At 29.3% G+C, this 27,918-nt stretch overlaps 1 protein-coding gene across 3 annotated transcripts in view; it reads left to right on the top strand.

The window, feature by feature from the left end:
* Positions 1-463: 463 nt before the first annotated feature.
* Positions 464-27,918, top strand: part of LOC132938616 (uncharacterized) — a 63,849-nt gene continuing 36,394 nt past the window's right edge. The window contains exons 1-3 of one of the 3 annotated variants that reach the window (XM_061005549.1): positions 464-643; positions 16,512-17,011; positions 22,870-22,997. In XM_061005549.1, the coding sequence (XP_060861532.1) occupies positions 16,849-17,011; positions 22,870-22,997 (291 nt within the window). In that variant the 5' untranslated portion in view covers positions 464-643; positions 16,512-16,848. Of the gene's footprint in view, positions 1,100-16,511; positions 17,012-22,869; positions 22,998-27,918 lie in introns of all 3 variants that reach the window. The other 2 variants (XM_061005550.1, XM_061005548.1) reach the window with 2 other exon arrangements.

The raw sequence follows: 27,918 nt of genomic DNA, 5'->3' as shown, positions 1-27,918 counted from the left end.
AATGAACGAATATATAATTTTTCTTTCTTCCATCCATTTATAGACGTTTAAACGTCGTATATAGACATAATATAATAATTCGCGTCCCAGAAAAAGCGCCTTGGCCCTATTAAAACGCAGCTGATTTTCAGTGTACGTGTGAGAGGTTATATATTATGCATATACACAAGACGAATGTGGTGTATATACGTACATATAGACGTTATATTATGTATTCGTAAAAATATATAATAAAGTGATAAAAACAAGTGAAAATCGGGCGGTGCTGCCAAGTGTTCGTCAACTACTGTTCACAGTCGATAAACACTTTGCATATTAATAACAATAATGATGTCGCCGCTAGTTAGGGAAGAGATGTGCATTGGCCGCAAAAATAGAGAGAGGAGAGCGTTTGCCAAATCGGTGGTGGGAGGACGCGGGCTTCATCAATGGGCATCTTCACTCCGCTAGTAACGTGCGAACGACCATTTGAAATGGATAACTTCGGACGTGTCTTTAGATTTTTAGCATAATATTAACAATAATTGTATAATACATACGATCATCATCTCTGTACTATAAAACGAGTTTCGCCGAAATTTATTATTATTTACTATGCAGGCGAGTACAGACACCGCTGTCGCAATATGACACGAGATCCGCGGTAAGAAGACGACCGATTCGATGTGTGATTAATAACATTTTATATTCGTTTTTATTAGATCGTGAGCGCGTGTAAAAGGAATTCGACTTAATACCTTGACGATGAGTTTCGATTACTTCTGTTATAAACCGGGATTACTGTAAGACCGCCGCTATATTATGTGGTTATAATAATAATAATATGTTGGTAGGCAATACGCGCGTCTCGACATGTGACTGTACGACAGTGAAAAAAAGGTGGACAGAAAACATATAATACCATAAATTTACCTAAAATATTATAAACATATATTTATCTGACGAAGATATTGGTGGAAACATCGTTTATAGCGAGAAAAAATGTTATTTTATTCGTTATTAATAAATTGATATAATAAAAATTACCTGTTTATACAAGTACAACAACTGACCTTTCGTTTGAATTTCTATTGATCGCGTTGCACAATGATTTGTACAGGTAATGCTTGATAGTTTTTTTTCTATGTACTTAACTGAAAAAAATGTGTGTTTTTACATTTAAGTCTGCACAGGAGATCGGTTGATATTTGTACAAAAATACTAACACCACAGAATGATGTAGATTGTTGGTTATTGTTTAAACATTTTAAACGTACGATATATATATTTCAATATACCGATACCTATCAAACATGATTTATAAAGAAGTTTTATAATTTATTTTATTTTATTCTAGTATCATTTACTAATGAAAATAATGTTATTCTTAGCGTCTTAATAACGATTTTATATTTAAAATTTGGTGCATGAACAGTTTGATTTTTAAAAAATTATTACCAATCATACTACCTATATATAAAAAATAGTAAATACTAAATAGTAATAACACATTTTATACGATATGCCATATCGGATATAGTATGGCGTCCAAAGTATAATGAACAAAGTGATATAATAATTTATACATTTTTAAAATATTAGTTCAATATTTAATCCGAATAGCTACACAAATATTATGTATGAAAACTAATATCCCTTTTTTATTTTAAAGATAATATTTTAATTTAATTTTGAGTTCGTTATTTATATTTCGTACATTACGCACAGGTAATATGCAGTACAAAATAGTGAACAACATTTCTCTTCATCCACTTTAATTAAGATAATAATGCAATTTAAATTTTAAAGTCTACTCGAAGTCTACTAAATAAAGTTACGTTTACGAATTTACAATTAATTTTAATAAGCAAACAATTTTAAACAAATAACAATTGTTCTATTAATAATATTAAAATCATTAATTTGTATGTATATACGAAAATATGAAATCTATGTAGTTAAATATACTTACCAGCCAAAAAATATGACAGATAGACATGACAACGCTTTTAACGAATTGTTCTATTATTATCAAGTTTTTAGTTTTTTGTTATTAAAATGTTACAATGTTGTATTTTTCGTTGTTCATATAATTTTCATCACGTAAATTACTTGGAGGTTGAACATATTATTTTTTAGTGAATTAATATACTAATCGTATAATTACACATTTTCTTAAAGGTTTATTGTAATATAATAATATTATACTTTAGTTAATTAATTAAAATCCTTGTATATAAAAATATCAAAACGCATATGTTGTATAAAAAATAGGTCAAGGTCTTATACAGAGACACCAATTTGAAAAAGCTTTGAAATTACTACATTAGTTTGTCTGCAGTACGTAAACATTTTTTATTAAAAAATATTTTTAAATGTATATTGAACATTTGTATTAGAGTGTACTGTAAAGTTTAATTCGATATAGCTAGGTTAACTTTTTTTTTTAAATTTTTCCTATAAATTGTACAAATGCTACTGGCAAAAATATAGTAGGTATATTATGAAATATGTTTTTTTATTTAAAATACTTACTTACACAGTACACAGTCTATACAACGTAACATCTCATATTGAATAAGCCTATACGTGACAATGAGAGTACATTTTTGGCTTGAAAATATATATAAAACTATGTTATTAAACAAAAATACATTTAGCGAACTCGATATTTAAAAAAATTACATTTAAATTTCACGATCTTATATAATGTATTTTTATTTAATAAGTACCTACAGTCTACACCCACGAGACTATTTGTTTTCATTTTTGAGGTAAAAATTAGGTTTATAACATAATAATATAATGTAACATAATACATGTAAGCCGTTACACGAGTTATTTGTTAAACGTGTGCATGATGAATATTAAATAAAAACCAATGATTAAACTCATTCAAGCGGAATTATTGTTCGATAACTCACAGTCATAAATTTTGATTTTTTTCTAAAATGTATAATCCATTGCACCTGCAGGATATCGTTAATGCGTGTGCAGAATTATTACCTATCCCATTATACAGCCACTCAGTGCACACTCGCACAATATATAATGTTGTACGGAATAACGTGTACGATCATTTTACGTTCGAACAAGGTAGGTACCCTATACAGGGTGATTAATCAAGCATACTCACCCCTTTGTTTTCTTCAACAATGCAATTATTCGAAATCTGAGTTTTGGAATTATTAAACATACTTAAAGACCATATATTTTCAAACTATTGAGTTTTTTTTCTACTACTTATAGAGAGTGTCTGATGTGGACACACAAAGTTTTGTTTTTCAAATGAGAACTACCTACTCCTTTTCTAATGTAAATTATTTAGTGGATAATTTTTCTGAAAATGTTAACGTATCAGAATCAAAATTCGTACGATTAATTTTAGAGTTTTATGACTTTGTGATCCATGATAATGTGTTTGTAACATTTGGGAGCAATGATAGTGATTTCAAAATTTGAGTGATTAATATTAATCTATCAACATTAATAATTTGTAAAATTCACCCAAATATAATTATAAATTATTAAATACTATAGATCGAATATATAAAACCATGTCTTAGGACAATATATCCTTAGTACAAACATTTTAATAACTGAGAATTTACTCGTTTGAATTTTTAATTAAATACATCAACATTTTCAAAAAAATTATCCACTGAATAATATACAGTAAAAGGGGGGGGGGGGGGGTTCTATTTTCAAAAACAGAACTATGTATCGCCCATAATAATCCTTACAATACAAAAAACACCAATAATTTGAAAAAATGGTCTTTGCGTAACTATATATTTAAAAATTCCAAAAATCAGAATATTTGAATGAAATCTTTATTGAAGGAAAAAATTGGGGTGAGCATGCTTGGTGAACCCTGTATATACGTATGTTACGTTCGGATTATTTTTCGCAAATCCTATTACGACTGCTTTCATATTATATAATAATATGTTCCATTCATGTGTATAAAGCCAATTTTCATGGTACATACTTCTTGATATATGTACTTCGTCTGCCGTGGCCTTTGGTCTATCTTTGATGCCGGGTATATACCTGCAATACGAAGACCTCGACTTACATACAGTCATATATTATACGTGATACTTCTTTACCAAAATCATAGCAGTTGTTCTTCTATGTACATAATACATTAAAATATTATTATATACTTTACGACGATAATACCTAATAATATTATGGTCTCGTGCTCTTTATCTATAGGTACCTACTGCAAATCCGCCATTGTTGCTTTTACTCGTAGAAGTAATGGGCCACTCGATGTTGATATAATATTACTGTCATATTATTATTACATTATTTTTGTTTTTTCTCGATGCATATAGGCTTACCTAAATCTATCACATATAACAGTAAGCAGAATATACTTACGACTTGTAATGCACGCATATGATAATATTAGATATATACTATAATATATGCTCGCAAAATGTACCGTAACCAATTTCTGATTATTCAGAAATCTCAAAAGCGGACAATATCTAATATAAATACGACATTGAGTGGTACAAAATGGAAATAAAAATAAAATCTTATTTCAACAATTCTGCGTCCCCCTATTTTGATATAAAATGTGTACAAATGAACAATATGATGTCAAGTTTCCACGCCTGATTTTATTAGCAAACTTTTTTGTCTGCCAGCGACTGACATTTTTCATTTCAAAACATTTTCATTTCAAAAACAAAATCCTTGCCAACGACGGAAACACTGCAGCTTTGTTCTTAAATTATTATTATAATATTTAATCTGGCGATTGAGTTCAGAAAACGTGTTTAAATTAAAAATTAGTTATTCAAAAATGTATAATGACTTAAAATAACAAAAATAACACATCGCTTCAAATTTAATGATATTTAAATATTTTTAGTGTAATCTAAATATTAGTCGTTTACAATAACAATGTTGACATCCAAAACATATTTTATTGACAAAACATTAAAACATGCAATGCGGGTTGATTATTATTGGTAAACAACATAATGCTTTTTTTTTATTAAAATAATTTCTTGGTAGAAAATAGAACTTCTAAAACGTATAATAGCGTAGGTACCTATATTAAAATACATTATCACTAGTATAACAAAATTTAAAAAACTCATTTTTGATAAGTCATAATTATGGCTATACCTACCAGTATAAGAAATGTAATAAAGCCTAAAGGTTTATCATTTGTATCAAAAAATAGTACATTTTTAGCGAGTTTTCGAACAAAATAATGAGACATTTGTTCTATATTATAGTATAACAGTGAGAAAATTATCAGCACCAAAAATATATTTTCTATTTCTATTTTATAATTAATCCATTTCAATAACAGAATGAAAACGTATTATATATTATGAGTTATGACCATAAGATTTATACACAGATTGATTTTCAAAAGTCTTCATACGATTTCAAAAATTCGTGATTTTTAAGATACAGGGGGAAATACAATTATTATTAAAAAAATCAATTATTCAATAATGTGTGTTACATATTTTCAATATGATCCGCTCTGATCACATCACACTCGTATGCCATTATACACTGTTATGTTTATTTTTTTTTTAATGAGTTAGGCTGTTTAAGTGCGATTTAAGGTTTGCTATATATTATCAGTTCGTAGAACCATGAAGACTTTTGAATCACGGTGTACTACACGATATGATAAGAAAAAAATGAAACTTTTTGCGAAATTCAACAATTCAAATAATACGAATAACGAGCAAAAAAAACATGTATTTGCGCACAACTTATTATTATTACCATAACAGCAATCGTGTACACCAGCCACTGACGACAATCATTAACGGGCTGCATGTTCGTATATTTGGTTTTCAGTGGATATTTTTTTATAAGGGTGCAGTGTATTGCTATAATACCTTCCGCTTGTGACTGCAGAAATAATTATAGACAGACATGAAAACGCGTCATTAGGGTAGAACGAGATAATTAGAGCTGTTTCGTATAGACCCGAGGCTCATTCAATGACCACTTTTTATGACGTCGTAACTCAGTTTTCATATGATATACACAACGCGTATATTATATATTTAATGTGCTCCAGCTGCCAGGTGGAATATGTCATAATATTATGTAGGTACCTATAGTACCTACCTATATATGTGTATTTATTATTGTGCACGTGTATAAGTAGGTATATTATATTTTATTTACATCATATTATAATATTAAAAAATATAATTAGGGAAATTTGTCGGTTATTGAATACAAAAACCTAACGTATTCTGTCTAGTTATTATTATTATTTATTTATTATTTGTTGGTGATGAGAGGGTGGATTTTTGAAGAATACTTTATAATTATATGTCATGGACGTTATTTTCGTAAAACAATCATATAATATAAAAATATTATGCTATAATATAGTGATTTCACGATGTTGTACATTGTATACACCATGTTAATAAATAATATCGTACAATGCATTTCCATTCATTTTATAATATGCTCCAATAGTTATGACCAGGGCTGTGAATTTAATGCACCAAATAATCATGAAATATGTATGCACATGTGCACTTAAAAACAAGGAAATAGGCACAAAAAATTCGAAATTATATAAAAATAAATTCAAAATTATGTTTAAAGCTTGAAAAGTAACTGCAAAATTATATGAGTAAATATTAAAATTGTATATTGTGAAAAAGAAATAAATATGATAAAATAAAGTAAAATAGTTACCATTTATATATTAAGCGAGAGTTGATATTGCTGAGAACTTAACTTACGATATTTGCAGAAAGTTCCTTATTAGATTATTATCGACTATACCTATATATTATTATAACATAGATTTATAGTTGTAAAATGAATTAATTGTAAAATGATCTCGAATACAGTGTGTGCCGTGTGCGAAACTGTGGTACATCATATTATTTTTATTAAAATTAAAACTCAATTTTGTTATTTTTACACAGAACAAATCCACCATCGGGCTTGGTTCAATATTTTGCTCATAATAATTTATCGGTATTGTTTATTTGTTCAAACTCACTAAAATTATGACTGTGTTAAAAATATATACCTATAGTTAACGTTTAACGAAGTTTATCGTAAGGCAGAGTAAAACTACTGGCATTATGAAATTTATCATTGGGAACACAGTGCAGGATCAGCACAAGATACAACTTCAATCACATTGAAGAACAATTAATTAAAATTTATTTTAATCTAGGCTTAAATTTTTTTTAAAAGTATTTAAAAGTATTTAATACAGTATTCTGAATACTTTAATATAGTATTAAAATTAAATTTTGATTTTAATATGTATTGTTAAGTTGTAAATCATAAATTATCACATTTATGTAATACGCAAATACAATGTATTTTAACATTATAATTTACAATTTTCCCTAAGACAATCATACTATCATATTTTTAATATCTAAAACAAAAAATATTTTAAAAGTATTTGGAATATTATTTTTATAAAGTATTCAAATACATATTCGGAATCAGGGGCGTAATTAAGGGGGGATGAGGGGGATAGACCCCCCCCAGAGCCTTCATAATATTATATATTATATTATATACTCACCAATGTACTTGGAAATTTAATATTTTGTGTGTAAAAAAATATACAACCCTCCCCAGGACAAATTCCTAATTACACCACTGTTCGGAATACTATTTTTATAAAGTATTCAAATACATCTTCGAAATACTATTTTTCGTAAATACCTGTTCGAGCATTAATTACAAATACTTTTCATAAGTATTTTACACAAAGTCTGTTGGCCGCTAAGCAATACCTACTTATATGTACGTAGATGTATATTATAAAATTATATTATTTTAAATTACTGTCCATAGTCCATGTAGTTGTAAAGTATACAACACGAATATAAATACAGCCATATTTTGTTAACTTATTCACACTGTATAATATTGAACTAATTACAGAATCGAACTACCTATTTAATAATGTAATTTTAATGGTACACAAGTCATTATTTTATTTTTATTTACATACGAATGTCAAGATTTATATATATTTTTTATTATCATTATTATAATTGGGTATAGGTTTATAAACATATCACTTCATGTACAGGGAAATGTGCAACAGAGATGCACCCTATGACGCATAATAATAAATAATATTGTGCAGTGTTCACATTTTTTGTTGTAAAATGCACAACCCCATTCACTGCCGTAAACGCATTTAAATCGCAATATACATGAATATTTATAAGTGCTCGTCTCTAAATACTTATAGTCAATTAGTGCCTAACCCGACGTAATTTTGTTGAATTAACGATATAGCGCATTGCGACGAACAACAACAGCTTGTTTTAATATTATCGTTTAATTAACTCGTTTACGAGTTGTTGTTTTGTTTTTTTTTACTTATACGCACAACGCATCCTCTTGTTTACACTCATTAGACGACTTAAATTCTATAAATAAAGGCCAAAATAATATGTCAAAGCGATCAAACGTAATATATACTAATACCAATATACCATATATACTATGTAAACTGTAATTATGTGTTTTCAGATCCGTGATGTGTGAACCATAACACAACACGTTCGCTCTAAATGCGCATTGCTATTTCAACACACATAGAAAATAAGTAATAGCGGTTCCGAATTCCCTATCCTCTCTTGCGACGATTTGTTTAATCAGTTTTTTTAAAAAAAAAATTTCCCGTCAGATTTAACCGGAACGAATACTAATAGAAAACAAAATGCAATAAGTGTGCTCGACTTTCGTTCGATTTCCAATCGCGGGAAGAGTGCTCACTTGTAATAACATTCTAAATCTTTGAAATAATAACGGCTGACGTTTTATATACAGGGTGATTCACAAACCATGCTCGCTCCTTTTTTTCTTCAATAATGCAGTTATTCAAAATACTATTTTTGGAATTTTGTAAAAGTACTAATTTTGTATAGGTCCGTGATTTTAATGGGCTTGGAAGATATGGGGCTAAGGTGATTTAAACATTTTAGTGATGTATATAAATCTATCAACATTAATATTTTGTGAAAATTGTCCTAGAATATTAAATACTGGAATGATTAGTGTAACTATTTTATATTTTTGTAAAATAAAATGATTTAATTTTTTTAATATATTCATTTCCTATTAACATTTTAAAAATTTAGAAACTACTCGTTCGAATTTTGAATTAAGTACATCACAATTTTCAAAAAAAATGTCCACTAAATAATTTACAGTAACCAAGAGGGTCCTAGTATTGATAAACAGAAGTTTGTATCATAACAGGATACTAAATCCTTATGAAGTACAAAAAAAAAGAGATGGGCAAGTGGGTGTTGCTCTGCTGTACAGTAGGTTACAAGTGGGTCACTGTCAAGGATGGTATAAAATTTGAATTCAATGATATAATATCATTGTACAAGAAAAATGGTTCCGAACGAAGACGGCCAGTCAGCCTATGATATTACCAAGTATATTTGATGATATTATTGTGAATAAATAAATTTATATATTATAACCTATATGCGTGGAACCTATTGTTTAAAATGTTCAATCCTTAGCTATGAAAGTTGAACATTTTATAAATTGTTAACTACAAAATCGTTTTTAAATTTTCTCGAAATTCAAACTTAAAATGCTTGTAAAAAAAAATGTATGCCTATGTATTTTTAATATTTTTCAACTGTTATCGTAACAATTTATCTGGAGTATTGTATTCAATTTTCACGCTTTTTTACCCAACAAATAAAATTTTATTGACAATTATAGAAAATTAATATAAAAAAATTAAAAACTGAAAATGTCCGTAAATACCTAGTTCGAAATGAGTCAAAATATTTTCAAAATTGTATGGTGTGTATTATTAAAAAAATGTTCTTGGAGTAGGTGTATTTAAAAATTTTAAAAATCAGAATTATTATAAATAAATTACTTAAGGAAAAAATGGGAATGAGTAAACTCGGTGAATCACTCTGTATATAAACAAAAGTATATAATTTATTATATCTATAGAATCCGTGGTTCACAAAAACGAATGATGGTTTCGATTTTCGACGTCATTTATATGTTATTATATCGAGAGGAACAAGACTTGGGTCAGCTCAATATTAAGGTCGAGAGTATAAGATTAAATAAATGCAATATATATATATATATATATATATATATACGATTAAATTGCACATGTAGGGTGATGCTTCTTATATAAGATATATATACGATTAAATTGCACGTGTAGGGTGATGCTTTTTATATATATATACCCTTGGGGTTCGCACAATCCACTCGAACGAGATTGTTACAATATCATATAATATTATATTATATACGAGCATAGTAATAAATGTAACACAGACAAGTATCTGAAAACGATTAAAAATCATACACTAAAATATATTATAAAAGTATTATTACGACGGAACGGAATTTTAGCAGTTCACCTGGAATCATTTCTAAAATAGAGTTTTTTGAAAATACGTTTTAATATTATAGAGTTATGTTGTAGAGCACGCGAATATAAATACCCTTATAAAGGTAGTAAATAATAGTTATTGATATTTAATCGAAATCTTGAATTGGAATTCTTATAACATTTGGCTTTAATATTATAATGTACTTCAATAAAGTCTCAGTTTGGTTGGCAAAACGGATAAAAAGTTGATCCCGAGTAATTTTCTTTTTTTGTACAATATACAGCTTAGTGTTTAGTAGTACTAACTTATTGTCGTATATTGTAACAGCTCACAACAGATAATGGTTCACCGATAATTCTTTTATAGAGATTGCTATGCGGACAGTCGTGTTGTGACGCAGGTACCTTTTCGTATTCTGTACCAGAGTAACCCAAAAATAAAAATGTTAGTGAAATATTTGTTTCGTGAGTAAGTTCATGTCGTCGATGTAAATCTGCAATATTGGGGGAGTGTTTAGATATTTTCAAAGCATCTAAATATATACGGTTCAATCGTGTTATTTATTATTCTCGACACGATCGAAAAAAAAAAACATTGTTATGATCCTATGAAAAATAACACTACAAAACAAATAATTGTTATTTAACAGGTTATGCGCATCATATCGGCAGATTATATGATGTCATGGTATACCTAAATACATATTACTATAAGCGTGCGGAATGCACATTGCACATACAGGTGCAGCGGAGTGTGCGCTTGAAGCCATTTACCGGCCCGGAAGAGACAGGCTTGGGCCTTCCCATATAAATTGTGAAGTTAACAGTTTTTATTTGAAATAATGTGTGGCACATTACATTTAAATAATTAATTAAATTATAAACAAAGAACAATATTTTATCTAATGATTCAACAACCCGTAGCTTACAAATTAAACACAAAACAACATTTTGTATATTACGTAGGCAGGTAGTGTTGAAGTTAATAGAGATTAGAGGTAGAATGTAGACGATTAATAATCATAATTAATTTGAAATTATTGCATTGGACCGATGAATTAGTAAACCAGAGACTGGGTATTTCTAATATATTCTATGGCTACATAAAGTATTAAGCCAATGAAATATACCCAAGAGGCAAAGATTAATAATATAATAGGTATAATACATCATAACAGTTTTAAATTTATATTTTTACATATTATTATAATACAGTTATGTAAATGATGACTACATTTTTTTGTGAGCCGTTTGTATGTAATATATAAAAAAAAATTAATCGGTAAAAATGTATGCTGAACCTGACTTGAAATATGTCTACACGCGCCTATATTATGTGATATTATTGTTATACATAATATAGTATACGTAGTACCTACAAACAGAGTTATAGTAATTGGAGAATAGTGAAGTGGGCTCTCTGTCCCCCACTCGAACGTCAATTTATTGAAGCTATCTCCTATTGAACTAATGAACCGATTTCAATGAAACTTAAAAAATGTAATCGTGATAGTCTTAATAGTGCAATTTTTAGGCTCGCTGGTACTTTTTACATGGATAAATCAAAGTTTCTATAAAATTTAAATGTATACTTTAATAGACGCAGGTAATATACAGACTATTTGGTGTATCAATTAAACAAAGTGTTTGACAAATTGGGGTGCCGCCCTTCTATGCCCCCACTTGAACGTCAATGTATATTAAAACAAACTCTTGCTAAACTAATACGAACCTACCTACAGAAAGGTCGTTATTGAATCTAAGCTTGAATCTAATTTATTATCACAGCGTTATTACATTATATTGTATGTTTGTATTTGGCCATTTTCGTGCATGGACATTTTTTCCATGCCCATTCTTGACATGGACATTATTACCTATAGCCACTATTATCGTGGTCGTGGTCGTAGGTGTCCGCCGTCCGTGCAATATAACATTACACAGGGTTATTCAAAGTGCTTTGCACCTGGTTTTCTAGATCACCTAATCTTACTCCATGTGATTGCTTATTTTGGGGATATGTTAAATATAATGTGTGTACGTACCACCATTTTTATCAACCATGGTATTATCTATAATGTATCATATTATTATATTACTCTAAACCAGGGATAACTAATTAATATTTTTGAAGGTCCACATTAGGAATCTGAAAGTTGTTCACGAGCCATCAGAATCGCGGACGTTGGTAAAAAACCAACAAACAAAAATGATAAACTACAACCCTATAGAACATAAATAATATAGATTTTTTTATTATTTTTTTTGTCTGCGGGCCGAATATAAAGGTGTCCGCCATTTGGTGACCCCTGCTCTAGACCAACTGAAAATTTAGAAGCATCTGAAATCATTTGAATCATTTTGGATAACCCTGTACTAATATTGTTTTGTGTCATTCGGTCTGTCGGCGAGCGCCGCGCGCCGCGTACTTGAGTTTTACCGGCGCGGCCATGGCAATAAGCCGTTTTTCGCTGACGTTCGTCGTCCAGTGTCGGTTCTAGCGTATACGCGGCCAGGGTGGAACGCTGTCCGTACCAAGTTTTTTTGTGTTCTGCACCTGTTAAAAAGTTCAACGTCGTGTCACTCGTTTTGATAAGTAAAGTAAAGGATGTGATATTAGTATAATAGTATCGATCAAAAGAATGAAAATATTTCGTAAATTTTTTTATAATTTGATTTAGACGCCTTATTAAAATAATTTCGTTTTCAAAACTTATTAACAGTTATGTACTAAAACACACTTTTTTTAATATACTTTAATCATAAAGCATAGTCTAATAATATTATATAATAAAATATTGTAAAATTATATCATAATATAATAATATAGGTAATATATTCAACATAAATTATGATTATAATATTTTGTTTGAATGACGAAGAAAATCTATATTTTTTTTAGTATTAATATTTGTATGACGAGGCAAAAAAAAATGAGGATTTAGGTTTTTAGATCGTGGCAATAGCTTATTTATAAATTATATATTCCATATCCGTATACGAAATTGAGCACTATAAACCACCTCCATCGTTGTCGTCGTCTTTCGAATATGCATACACAATAATACGAATAATAAAACTTAATAGTAAATACTTTAATTGTACGTATAGGCACATCGAATTTCGTCGCTTGTATTAATCGTATTTTATCGAAATATATTCTGTTGCCAACTATATTCGTCCATGAGGTACCTATATAATATAATATTGTAATATCCATTTTATTATTGTATACAATAAACATAGGTCGTTGAAATGCGGCGTTGTTTAAGATCTATGCTATCTTTGTTTGTAAGGCTTTGTGTTGTATAATATTTTATTTTGAAATATTTTAGTCTTACACATCAAATCTCTCCGAGTTGTCCGTCGACAACAATGTAGCAGAAACAAAAAGGTGTCTGCGCGTATTCAAAATTCAAATATCCTCCTCTAAATTATATTACATTATAATATTATATATAAAGCATAAAAGTATACAAACACTAATAAGTTTAACGTGAACTTAAAAAGACAAAGATACTTTCAGTAAAACACTGCCACAACTAACTACCCAGAGTCGATTGCATTATATTTGAAAAGAGACTTTTGTAATAATAATATATGTATGACAATATTGTATACAATATTATAATATAATATCGAATGGCAGTGTTTTTGTTGTGTTTCAAACAATTGTCGAGTTATTAAACGCAATCGATTTCATTGTCATCGTTATAGGTCATTGCACATTTGACTGTATAATTCGAAAAATCCAGAGCGTCGTACAACCCTGTCCCCTAATCTACGAGGTTGTATAGAACCCAACCAAGTACAGCATTTTTACACAATAAATACGACAAAAAAATGCCAAAAACAAAGAGGTGTCTGCGAGTATTCAAGTATCGTCCACTATATAAAATCATACGGGTATATTTTATTTATTTTATATATATACGCCGCGCCGATCGGCTTTTGACAATGGTAATTTGGTATAAAAACATTGTTAATAAGTTCAACACGAACTCCTAAGGACAAAGCTACTTTGATCCAAACACTGCTATAACAATCTACTCAATTTCGATTGCTTTATATTTGTACGGCGACTTTGGTTATTAATATAATATGTGGGCAATACAAATATATAATATCGTCAATATCGATAGTGTTTTTACTTTTTTAATAGATAGTCAACGAATTTCGAAATTAATATTATTTATGTATAATACAATATAATATCGATAGTAGCTATAGGGGTTTATTGTATTTCAAACGATTGTCAAGTTACTTTAATAAATGCAAAAGATTTCATATAGACCACTGCATATTTGTCTTGGTAATTCGAAAAATCGAGTATGATAACGTACTCCTAAATTACGAGACTATATTATGGAACCCAACCAGGTAAACATAATATAAATCATGTTAAAGTAAATTTACAAAACAGCATCGGCAATTTTGAAACACTATCGCGTCTGGACTCTGGTTCCCTATAATATGCTATATGTGTATATAGTATATACTATATACAATAGTTAGAGTGTAGGCACCTTTACGTTTTAGTTGCGATTAATAAATTAGTGTAATATTATGCCAGTAGGTTTTCAGTTTTGGTTTTAAACTTTAAAAAAAGTTAACTGTGCTAGTAATAAGCTATAACAAAATTTTTCCTAAATACAATTTAATCTAATTTTTACAATGGTAATTTTTTTAATATTTACTTAATGACAATAGTGGCAGTCTGTATTTTGCATTTCATAATCAGAAGCAGATTATTAATAATTGGTGTTCTACCACTCACTTATAAAAAACGCACATTTCAGGTAAATTTAAAATTAAATTGCAGTGTGAAAATACTCATTTTATGAGTTGGTTGTATGGCACTATGAAATACAACATAACAGTAAATATCAATCGTTTAAATTCCAGAAGTGGAGTGGAAAGGGATAGAGGTACTTCGCGTAATCTGTTATGCACTATTATGCACCTATATTATACCCAGTTTAACTATTAATTTTAAATGCCAATAAATGAAGTAAAAAATGTTTATTTTATATGATATAAATATAAATCTATATATTATAATTTATTGTGTTTATTTGGAGATGAAAAAGCTTATAGTTAGCGATATCGCAGCGAAACGTAAATATTGAGATTTTTTTCTCTAAAATGTAAAGTTCCATCATAACAATAATATTATAATTCATAGAGATGGAGAATTTACGTAAAAAAAATATCGGTAAATTTACCGGTAAATTTTACGGTAAATTTACCAATAATGTTGTAAAAATGGTAAAATAGCTAAATCTTAGAGCCATTGTTATTTTTTACTATTAGACATTAGTAAATACTAAATACGATTCGTATTAGGTACTAATGTTGTATACCTACTTGTTAAATCTAGTTCTTTCTAATAATAACAATAATTAACAAAAAATTTAAAAAATGAATCTAAAATATCTATTGTTCTGTATTAGACATTAGTAATTAGTACATTTTATGAAATATGAATATTGAATTATTCATATTACAATTAATAAATAATTTAAACTAAACTAAACTATCAAAATTCACATTACCTTTATTTCTTTTTAAGTCAAAACATTTATATTTAGACTTAACTTTTGTATTGATAATAGTATATTATCAATATCACATTATCTGCATTCTTGGTATCTCCCTATAAAATCTTTCCTAATTACCTACTGATATTTAATGTTCTAATATATATTAGGGGTGGCAGAATATTGATTTTATAGTATATAACAAACTATATAAACAATAACAAGTATATAAATTATAAATATTACAAATGATAATATCACAGAAGTTCCTTTTTCGGTTTACCTACTTTGGTCCAACCTGTTTATTACCTATATTAAGATTTATCTTAAACCGTGATTAGTACTTTATTCATTATTGTATTGTTAACATTTGATAAAAAATATATCTCTTTACAATTTAGACTAGGCGTTTTCGATTTCATTTGATTAGAGAGGTCACACAACATTTTTTTTTGGTAAAAAATAATTTACCGGTAAAAAAAAAATTGGTAAAATTTACGGTAAATTTTTTTACCGGTAAAAAATTACCTGGTAAATTTACTCCACTCACATCTCTAATAATTCATGACTAGATAATATGTAAAACTATTTTTTTTTTACTATAGGTAACACCTCAAAAACCGGTTGACGTAGAAATGAGGAGCAACTCTGCACGAATATTAATAGTTCAATCACTGTGTACGACAATAATATTATATTATATTTTAATCGTCGCAACGGGAATGCATTATAAACTGTAAACCCACCACGCTGGCGAACGGTTCGCACCGCACCGCACCGCAACGCACCACATCGCGCACGTGCCCGGCGTAATAATAACAATAATCGGCACGGCGTGTTGCGTCCCGCTGGAGTGCTGCTGCAGCTGCAGCTTGACGGCCTTCCGAGTTGTGCAGTAGTGTGAGGTTAGCCGATGTGGTATTCGGCTTGCTGGGCGGCGGTATGGCTCCGCCTGCAGGCACGTCGTCCATGTTGCGGTCCCGGCGCCGTGACGCCACCCTCAAGCCGAACCGGACTCTGGACAGGAGCGCCTCCCGGGGAATGCTGTACGAGAACGAGGAGCTCCGGTTGCGCACGATCAACATCAACGCCGAAGTAGAAAAAGGTACGTCGACTAAACGAGACCGTCTTATATATTATGCTGGCTTCAACCGTTGTAGCAGCGGTAGCAGCGGTAGTAGCGGTAGTAGTGGTTAGGTTAGTGGTATTTGTAACTGGTAGTGCTGTAAGTTATTATAATATGCCATAAATGCGTATAAATTTGTATTGCAAACTTTGTGAATTGTTGTTATTATTATGTTGTTAAACGACGGCAGCCCTGTGGGAGATCAAAGCAAAGCCAGGTGTCCCAAGGGTCGGCGGTGAATTCACGATAAAAAAAAAAAAAGCGCTGATGTTGTAATAGTACTAGTAGAAGGGGCGGAATCAAGGGGGGATTAGTGGGTTCACCCTCCCCCATGGCCACTTGAATATATATATGTACTTGTATATTATAATAATAATCATTGTATTTCTCAATTTTAGATCGGGAAACTTGCTTTTTTATTTTTAAACGCTTTACAATGCTTAGTTAATATGTATAATAATAATATGCGTTAACAATCGACTGACTGACTGTCACAACGACGAGTAGGTGTATCGTGTATGCAAGTAGGTAGTTGTGTTAATAACTGATTATGTTTGAGAGTTTACAAAAACATTAAAAAATAGGTTTGAGTAGGTAATTGATTATTTTTTGAAAGTATATAATATATGACCGACCCTGATGTAAAATGTATTTGGGTCTTTAAAAAAAAAATCGACAAAAAATAGCAATTAAGAATATTATCGATTTCAACGAATGGTGAACTGCTATTATATGAATAAAATATAAATAAAGATAAAAAAAAATTATGTAAATGACAGGATAATCAATAATCATGAAGATGAAATTAGTTTAAAAAAAAAAGAAAAAAATTATTAATTTACTCCAATGATGTGGAAAAATCCAAGTACTCGGAGTGCACACTATTTTATGTGATAATATAGTAATAGTATTAATATCGTACAAAACGATGTAGTATTATTGTTTGTAGATATATTTAAAAGATCACGAATATAGACCACGGATCACCAATTAATGTTCTCGGTGGGCCACTCTAAGAATTTAGAAAGTTTTCGGGGGCCACTAAAGTTGTGTATGTATGAAAATGTTTAGTAAAAAAAAAAAAAGTAATGTCGAAATCATAAAATTTATTTAAATTTACCTAGGTAGTGAAAACCTCATTTAATTCACCGTGAAGAAAAGTAATTTAAAAAATAAATTTCCTGTCTGCGCGTGGGCCAGATAAAGTTTGTTCACGGGCCGCCATTTTCGTACCCCATAACCACGGATCGCGCGTTCGCGAAAGTTGTCACAATGTCAGAGCACTGTGAGCTGCATAATATAGTGCTTGCGAATAATTTATGTGCCACGGCCGACAAATAATACAATAAAAAAATAGTATTATGATATTATAATATGAACCGCAGCCGTTTGATGGAACCACGGTCGACGCGAATAACACACATAAACCAAAAAAAATTACAATTAATATTATTGTGCCCTATAATAGCTATCTGGACGTGTGTAACATATATACCTTATAACATGCCACGATGGGACTATGCGCGAATCTGTGTCACTCGACGTTTGCGACGGCTCGGCGTTCGGTCGATTGGTCGCGCGTGCTGCAAATGTACATAATATTATTAATATTATAATATATTATATTATTCTGAACCGCAAAAAATCGTGTGATCGTTTGCCAAAATACACATCACGCGTTCCTATAGTATAGCAGTGCAGTCTCGGGCAATGACATTTTCACTTCCGCCGCCGCTTACGAGCAATATCGTAGACAGCGACACGACGATAATACCCCACCGCCGTCAAAAATTAAAATAATTAACATGCAAACCAGGACCGTAGCCAAACAACATGGTCAGGGCTCAGGGGGGAGGGCAATCGTCTTGCAATCGTCTACTTCTGCAGTCACGGCTGACGACGTGTGCGGCACGATCCGCAGTCGGGTGCCCTGGGAAAACGATTTCAGGCCACGGGAAAATGTATTCGTCTAGGCCATATTTCGTGCCAATATCTTCGAGTTTATCCGTACCTGTACGAAATTTGGGAGCTACAAGTGAGCCGCTTTAGAAGCTGAGCGCTTTATATATAGAAGCTTTAAAAGTTTAGACTCTCAACAGTTGACTCTAGGAGGGGGGGGGGGGGCGTATTTATGTAAATTAATTTATTATAGTCGCCAATCGTCCGGCCGTCCAGACGAATATGCAGATGACAATTAATATGCTTGGCCACCGAGGGATCTCCCAGGACTGAAATTGCCTTTGCACAAATTGTTGTCATGCCCATCGGTAATTCATGATAAACTGATCTAGCGGTTCGGTTTATTTTATAGATTCACCAAACTGTGTTACACATATAACGGGAGACCAACATAGTATTAAACCACCTGCCAGTTAGTGCTTGATATAATATTACACAAAATTTATCGATACGTTCACGCACATTAATCTGACTCGGGCGGTGAATTTTCCGACCGTTGGCTGTCTGCTGTAGCGTGTGGAGAAAAGCCTATACTAACCGCTGGACGGTAGAAGGTAGTTTTCCAACGCTTCAACCGGCATCAAAAAATAAACTTTTAGTGAAGGCATGACAAAAAAATATAATATATAAACATGATTTAAAAAATGTGTCATACGCATAACCGTACCGCCGATCAAATCCCTATACAAATATTATATCCTCGTAAAAATGTGATTTCGTGGGACGTTATACGGTGAGGGTTAAGACACCCTCAGTCTGCAAAGGCATAATATCATCTTTCTTTAAAGAGGAAAAAAACGTAACCAGCCCTTATAAGAAAAATTGAATTTCGTTCAATACTGATTTTTTTTGTCCCCTCCAATTGATTAAAAATATATTATTGCATGAATTTAGGTATTTTAAAAATGTTAACACTTACCGCTTACTATGAACAAATCAAAAATGAGCTAGTAATATGTAGTTTATGTGAAATTAATATGCAAAACAACATTTTCACAACACAACTCATTCAATATTATTGTTTTTGGTTGTATGTAGCTCCTAACGCATTAACATTATTATATTTTCTATACATCATTATTATATACGTACCTACCAATACGCGATGCGCACAAAGACCCACGAGTTCCACAGCAGTATAAATAAAAATATAAAATTAATCAAGACAAACACGATAATATTGAATATAGAGGTGAAGATGGCTGTTAATAATATTTATTTACACTTTTAACCAATTCGGTTAGATTAGTCTCGGTGTCTCGGGTACATCCCCACACATGTTAAATTTAAATATATTAAAAAATATATTTTAAATTTGTTAAAATTATTGTAGTCCAATCAATACTGATTACTAATCATGCATTTATAAGCAATGATGACAAAATATGCAAAAATATGCAAAATAAACTTTTTAATTTGATCTCCTGGTGGTATGAAACATATTTGTTATTCACTAGAATTTTTCTACGATCTTTCTAAAAAAATATGAAAAAACTAGAAGTCCTCAGCCCTACTGATTAGTAAAGGTATAAATTATAATTTTAATATTATTTCAATCATACTAGTATATACTACACATTATTATATTGTGTATTATAATATATTATTATGATCCGTCCCGTCAATATCGTTTTAATTATTAATTAATATAATATTTCAACTATATTAAATTGTTAATAGTGCTCCACTCACCCACCTACCACCAAAATATTCGGGTATATATTGCTCCTCATAAAATGTACGTATCCTCTTGAAATAATACTATAATAATAATATGTATATTTTCATACTATGATCCATGCGGTAAGTATTAAAGTATTCCGCGTAGTTCATTTCTTCAAAAAAATTATGTGAAATCACAACGAATATACAGACTTTTCAACGATTTCAATAAAAGAATACGAAGAAACCCTTGGATGTTGCTGGGTGGGTGCAATTCTGTTATATTCTTCACCCTATACATAAATCTTTCGTATATATACTATAATAATATAATATAAATATATAATATAATTCGGGGTCACCGGGTTAAACCAAATAATAAATGTACACAGAACACTGTAAAACCACGTGTTATTTGTATAGCCCAAGAAAACATGAATAATAATAAAAATAAATAAATAAACATTTAATTATTATGAAAAATGAAAATTTATATTGCATGCATATACGGTCGTCATTGTAACCGTCAGTAGGCGAACGACGACACAATAATAATAACAATAAATATTCTACACTCCATGGAAATGAATGATTATACTGGGTAATTCACCAAGTAAGTACACATCTCTTTTTATTTTTCAGTAATACAGTTATTCAAAATCTGATTTTTGATATTGATAAATATACTTTAAGACCACACTTTCAAATACTTGATATTTTTTTATATTTCTAAAGAAGGGCTGTGTAGAAACAAATGAATACCATCTGTTCTTTAAGTGGCAACCTCTCTTTTCAACTGTAAATTATTTTGTGGATAAAGTATTAAAATCAAAATTCGAACGAGTAGATTTTTAGTTACTTACTTTTGTGTGTTAAGGGTAATAGATCCATGATAATAAGCTTAGAAGATATGGGGCTATGGTAGTTTGAATATTTTAGTAATTTATATTAGTCCATCAATATTTATAATTTATAAAAATAGTTCAAGTATTATAAATGTAATATCAGATATTACATCTATTTTTATTTTTGTAAAATGGGTTTTAAGGACTAGGCCACTAGGGACTAAGGATTATCTTTAATACAAACATTTTAATAACTAAAAAACTACACGTTAGAATTTTAAATTAGGTAAATTTTAAATTGGATAAAAATTTTCAAAAAAATTATCCACTAAAATACTAAATAATTTACAGGAAAAGAAAGAAGGGGTCTTCTCATTTAAAAACAGGAGTTTGTATCGCCACAAGATAATACAAAAAGTGGTACAAAAAAATATCAACAATTCAAACATTTGGTCTTTAAAAATATTTAATGTGTTATTAATGTGTTAAAGTTGGAAAAAAATGGATGTGTTATCTATGTTATTTAACCGTGGTATGTACAGGTATGTACCTAGGATTTTGGCGCTTTCGTACGACACGATTTCGGTGCTTTAGTACGATACGACTTATTTTTTCTTATCTAATTTTGGCACTTATGTCTTCCACCGTAAAATATATTGTAAATTTAGAATAAGACTCACTGATATAAAATTATGTAATACATACAATAACTAATAGAATACAAGATATACTAAGGTACCTATATAAGAAAAAAAAATAAATGTTGATATTATAATATTTATTTGTGTACGTCGGTAAAGTTAGATTTCCGAAAACATCGTGGACTAAGGAAATATTATTATTTATGCTCGTACAGTACATTTTATCGTTGAAATAACACATTTTATATGAAAAAATTTAGAATATATACAAGCACTAAAAAAATAAAATCAATCGACTGTAAAAAAACAGAGTTTCTCGCGTTGGTTGTTATTTGAATGAGCTGAAAACATAGCATAGCAGCTGTTTTGGTGGACGATATTGCTTTTAACATTTGGTGGGACATTATTCGACTGAAAAAACCTATTTTTATTGAAAAAGTAAATCTGTAAAATAAAGTTTACATGAATAAATATAAACTTATTTAATACTGTTCAATGTTTCATTACTATTATTTATTAATATAGTCAACAACATTGGAAGTGACATAAAAATGGTTATTACTGTACAAAATAATATACAAAAAATATGTTTTTATGTATCAATATAATATTCAATAAATAATATAAAATATTTCTCTGTTATGCCCACATGTGTGATGTGTTGATTATTATTTTAAACTTTAAACTTTAGAAAAAACATAAAATTGTGCTTATAAATCTTTTTTTACAGGCCAAAATTACATAAAAAAGCTACGTCGGGAAAACGAACAACTTAAGAGGGAGATATGGAATTTAAGAGAAGAATATGAACGGTTGGAAAATTACGTAAAAAGCCGAGAACAATCGGAAAACGAAGAGGTGAAGTTATACATTTACGAATTAAATAATATATTGAGAGTAGACAGTAGAACGAAATAATTAAATTATGTCCTTTTAGTGATTTGATGCACATTAAAAAATAAATCAAGATTTTTAATGAGTACCTAACTCAGAGTAAGTCCCAATATACGATACTATTGTTACCTACATAATTTGATACTGTTAATAGTTATAATATACAGAATAAACCAATCACCTATTAGAAACAATCGGTAAATTGACACATTTCAACATGGTCCAAAAGTGTTCCTAATAAGCGACTTTTACTGTATAGTATATAATATACTAACTTTATAATAATGTTCATGTATTTAATACCTACTTTATATTATATGTTTTTTTTATCTTTTATTACTTATAGATGCTAATAAAAAATTGCAACTCTTTCTAATTTATATCAACTTTATTAATGAGACCCAAAACAATAAAATATAATAAATTACAGAGTGCAAACACAACGAGAGCTCTATATAAAAAAAAATGTGTAATATCATACAGTTATAATAACGATTGTAATAATAATAATAATAATAATAATACTTAAATGTTACCAGTTTACTCTGATACAATATCAGTACAACGTATACAACGATAGGTTAGAACTTAGGACTCAGTTTTTCTGAATTTGTCCCCCGATAGACGCTCTGGAGATGTGAATAATGGTTGCGGACACCTTAACAAAAATAAAAATAAAAACAATACCTAATAAATAATAATAATTACATTTTTCAATATTTATACAGAAGAGTTTTTGGACTCTTTCGGGTATACTTACGGACTTCTAGGTGTTCGTAGACTACAGTTTTGGAAACTGTTTGGTTATAGCAGTGTTTTATACATGTATAATAAATGATTTTAGTTAAGAAGGTACATATAGTTGGTATAATAGCTGTTATAATAATACAATATGATTGTGTAATATGTAAGTTTTAAATGTTATTAATATTTATTATATGTCTAAATGAAAGTCTAATCAAATAGGTACATTTATGTATTTAAATATTCGATTTCATACAATATTAATCAAATTAAATATGTAATTATGGACGAAAAAAAAGTTTTGCACACTATATATATAGCTGCAGTAGGTAATATTTGTAATTCTTATATAATTGATAATAAGATTTAAATAAACAAACTAACTATTTATATGAAGACTATATATTTAATATTATATTGCATTTTTGGCAAAGATAATAATAATATAATATTCTATTTTTTTTTTATATCACGTTCATACGGCTGTAGTATTAATTTTCAATACATAAAATAATTGTTTTAATTATTTTAATTTTAATAAAATGCAATGTAATTATATCTACCAACTGCAATATAGTATACGACAACGGCGTATTTATGGCTTATGTTCGTATTAAATATAAAAAAAGTAAGTAGGTATATATTAATTAAGATGAAATTACATAAAATTCTTTTATATTTCCTTACAAAAAGACAACCTTTGGAATTCTCGTGAGAGCTTTTTATCATTATATTCGTTTTAGTTAATAGATCTTATTTCAAGCTCAAAGCTATCTTTCTGTTGGTTACGCAAAGTTGATTTATGCCCCCATTATCTTCTTATACGAGTATTAAAATATATACTGTGGAGTCGTATAATAATGTCTTTTAAACAGTGAATAGTAAGATTGAATTTACAATTCATTATTGAAATATACTACAATAAACAACATTATAGTTGTCATGCTTCATGAATTCAGCACAAGCATAATAATCATATAAAAAACAATACTTAATAAATGTCTAATTTATGCCTACAAAAAAGAAGCGTATAATAAAATATGAATACAAAAATTAGCGCCTTTTTTCTAATGAATTTGTTTTTACTTGTATAATACCACTTATCACACGATTTTCCTTTATCAGCTAATACATGATTGCAGTAGGAGAAGACAATAATTCATCAACACGATAACTGAGAATTAACAATTTATTCTATTTGAAGTTGGCAAATGGCATGTATCTAAGTACAATACCTGTCCGTGTGTGTAGGTACGATGGTTATTTGTATTTTATTGATCGTTATAAAAATGAGCAATGAATACCAAAAAATATTTGTCTCAGTCCTCAGATCATTATGATTTATGTATACTGGCAAAAATCCTATATATTTGTTTACATTATACAATATACATAGGTATAACTTTCATGCAATTAAAAAAAAACTATCAAATTGTATAAATAAAACTATTGATTCATAGTTTTAAATATAGATTTGGGTCAATAGTCAATACCAACTAAATAATGTATTCGATATGGACAAACCAATAATCATTTTATTAAACTTTTGGTCTGTAATAAAAAATGAACATATTTTTTTTAGAATTTAAAAATACAAAACAAATATGACGTTGTACAAAAAGTATTTTTTTATTTAAAAATAATAAGGTTTATTCTGTAAATAAAAAATTGTTTAGCCAAAGCCAAGTTTTTAATTTGATTAATTTTGAAGGGGATATAATGTAATTATTCGACTTGTCCATTAACTTTTTAATGCCAATACGCTTATTATTCTAATATTAATCATCAATTATCATACAGTTCCATAAAACACCAGCTACAGTTTTAAGTATTTTTTTTACAGTATAACACTATTTGCGTAAAAAACAACATTATAGCAGTTTATCGACTACATACACTTGCAGGCGTAGGTATTGTTTTACATCAATTTAATATCTATGTATAGGTAACAAATACATTTTTCAAGTATTTATAATTAATATAAATATAATATTATTACAATAGGTAAGTACTCAATCTTTAAATTATATTTTCTTCGCATTCTAATAATATATTTGAATTTTATAGTAATATATGTAATAATATACCTGTATGCGTGCGCTATCTAACGGTTCGAGTAAATATAGTTATTTTTCCACCCAAAGTACCATAACAATTTATAATGAAATTATAATATTATTGGGTTGGTGTTGAATTACGCAGTTACAAAAAACACGCAATATACCCTATTTATGTGACCAGGTTTAGTGACGATCGACCATATAAGGATCATTTACAACACCATAAAGGATGATTCACCATGCAGGATCATCCCATTTTTCTTTAATAATACAGTTATTCAAATTTTGATTTTTGTAATTTTTAAACATACTTAAAGATTATATTTTCAATCTTGAGTTTTTTTTTTACTAAGTAAGGATTGTCCTATGCCTTGTGGAGACGCAAACTTCTGTTTTTCGAATGAGAACCCCCCCCCCTCCCCCCCCACACACACACACTTTCTAGTTTCTACTGTACATTATTTAGCACAGGCAAGTATAGTGCTATAGTTATTTAATTTTGCGTACAATGATTTTAAGTCCATGAAAATGGGTTCAGAAGATATAGGGATTGCGGGTGATGGTGATTTAAAAATGCTAGTAATTAATATAAATAAATGTAACTAAATAATTATTTGCAGTAAAAACCGCATTTCTCGTTTGAAAAACAGAAGCTTGTAACGCCATGGGCCATTGTTTGGTTAGTAATACAACAATCTTCAGAATTTAAAAAAATGGTCTTTAAGTACCTATGTAGTATATGTATATTAAGAAATTTCAAAAATCAGAATTTGAATAACTGTATTATTAAACGAAAACGCTTGGTGAATCAGCCTGTATAATAACAATGATATGTAAAATGTTTTCAAATCGTTAAAGTACTGCAGCGGGCCTTGTGCGTCAAACGCACTGCTCTCCTATATTATACATCAGCTAGACGCCTATATGTATAATATACTGGTATATGTAAAAGTCTGCGGCGTGCTGTTGGAAAACGTTTAAATAAAATACGAAATCCACTCGAAACGAGGTCCCCTCCGGTTCGTCAATAAAATAGACTCTATAATATTATAATAAATACCGCGCACTAAGTAACAATATAATATTAGGACGAACTGCGTTTTATTATGTCAGTCGAATGTTCGCGACAGATGCACTCCTCGGGCACGTATCGCGTATTATATAGTACCTAATACATATTATTATACAGTGACTTGTGATCGCTTATTTTTTAATGTTTACACGGTTACGTTCACGTCACACATTAAGTTTAACCGCATAGGTTTTTACATAGTATATGAACATACAGAACAACGAACCTATAAATTCGCTCACTACTTATGGTTTATACCGCACCGTAACGCCAGATAACGAACCACGCTCGTACACTGCACTGGACGAGAACTCACCACAGCAAAACATAAATTGCATGAAATAGGTACTATAATATAATATAATATACAAGTATAAGGTGTTATTGTGTAATATCATTTTTATACAACAACCACATAATATTATTATAAAATAATTCCCAGAACTTGTCTTATATTCAAGCCATAGGCGCAAGCATAGGTACCTAAGTTGAGGCCGGAATTATATTCTTTTGTATATTTTTTTTGTCTATTCAGTCAGTCGAAATCTTTACAAATCATAAAATGTGTAATTTAATGGCAAAAGTTTTTTTTTTGCATATTTGAGAATATTTTAAGATAAAAAATATTTCACATAATATAGAATATTAGAGATAATATCGATAATTTTATAGATTTTCGATATTTTGTGTTGCAGTGGTACAAATAACATAAATTATAATAATAATATATATACATATTCTATATTTATATACCAACGTATATACGATAGTTATACCCCTTGTAGTAATTTTATTTTTTGTAGATAACGATGAAAAATTGTCTTAATTAAAAACACATCATTAATCTAATTTAATTAAATAAACGAAATGTTACCTTATATAAGTTAAAATTTTTTTTTAATCAGTATTATTTTTTCTTACCCATATACCTATTTATATTAGTATTTTGTGTATTATGTACTTTATTCTTTTGTATATAATTTAAGAGAATTTTATATAGATAAGTTAT

This window comes from Metopolophium dirhodum, chromosome 2 (genome assembly GCF_019925205.1).
Source record: "Metopolophium dirhodum isolate CAU chromosome 2, ASM1992520v1, whole genome shotgun sequence".
NCBI lineage: Eukaryota > Metazoa > Arthropoda > Insecta > Hemiptera > Aphididae > Metopolophium > Metopolophium dirhodum.
Note: the sequence above shows the minus strand (reverse complement) of the source record. Positions and strands in the feature narration are given on the sequence as shown.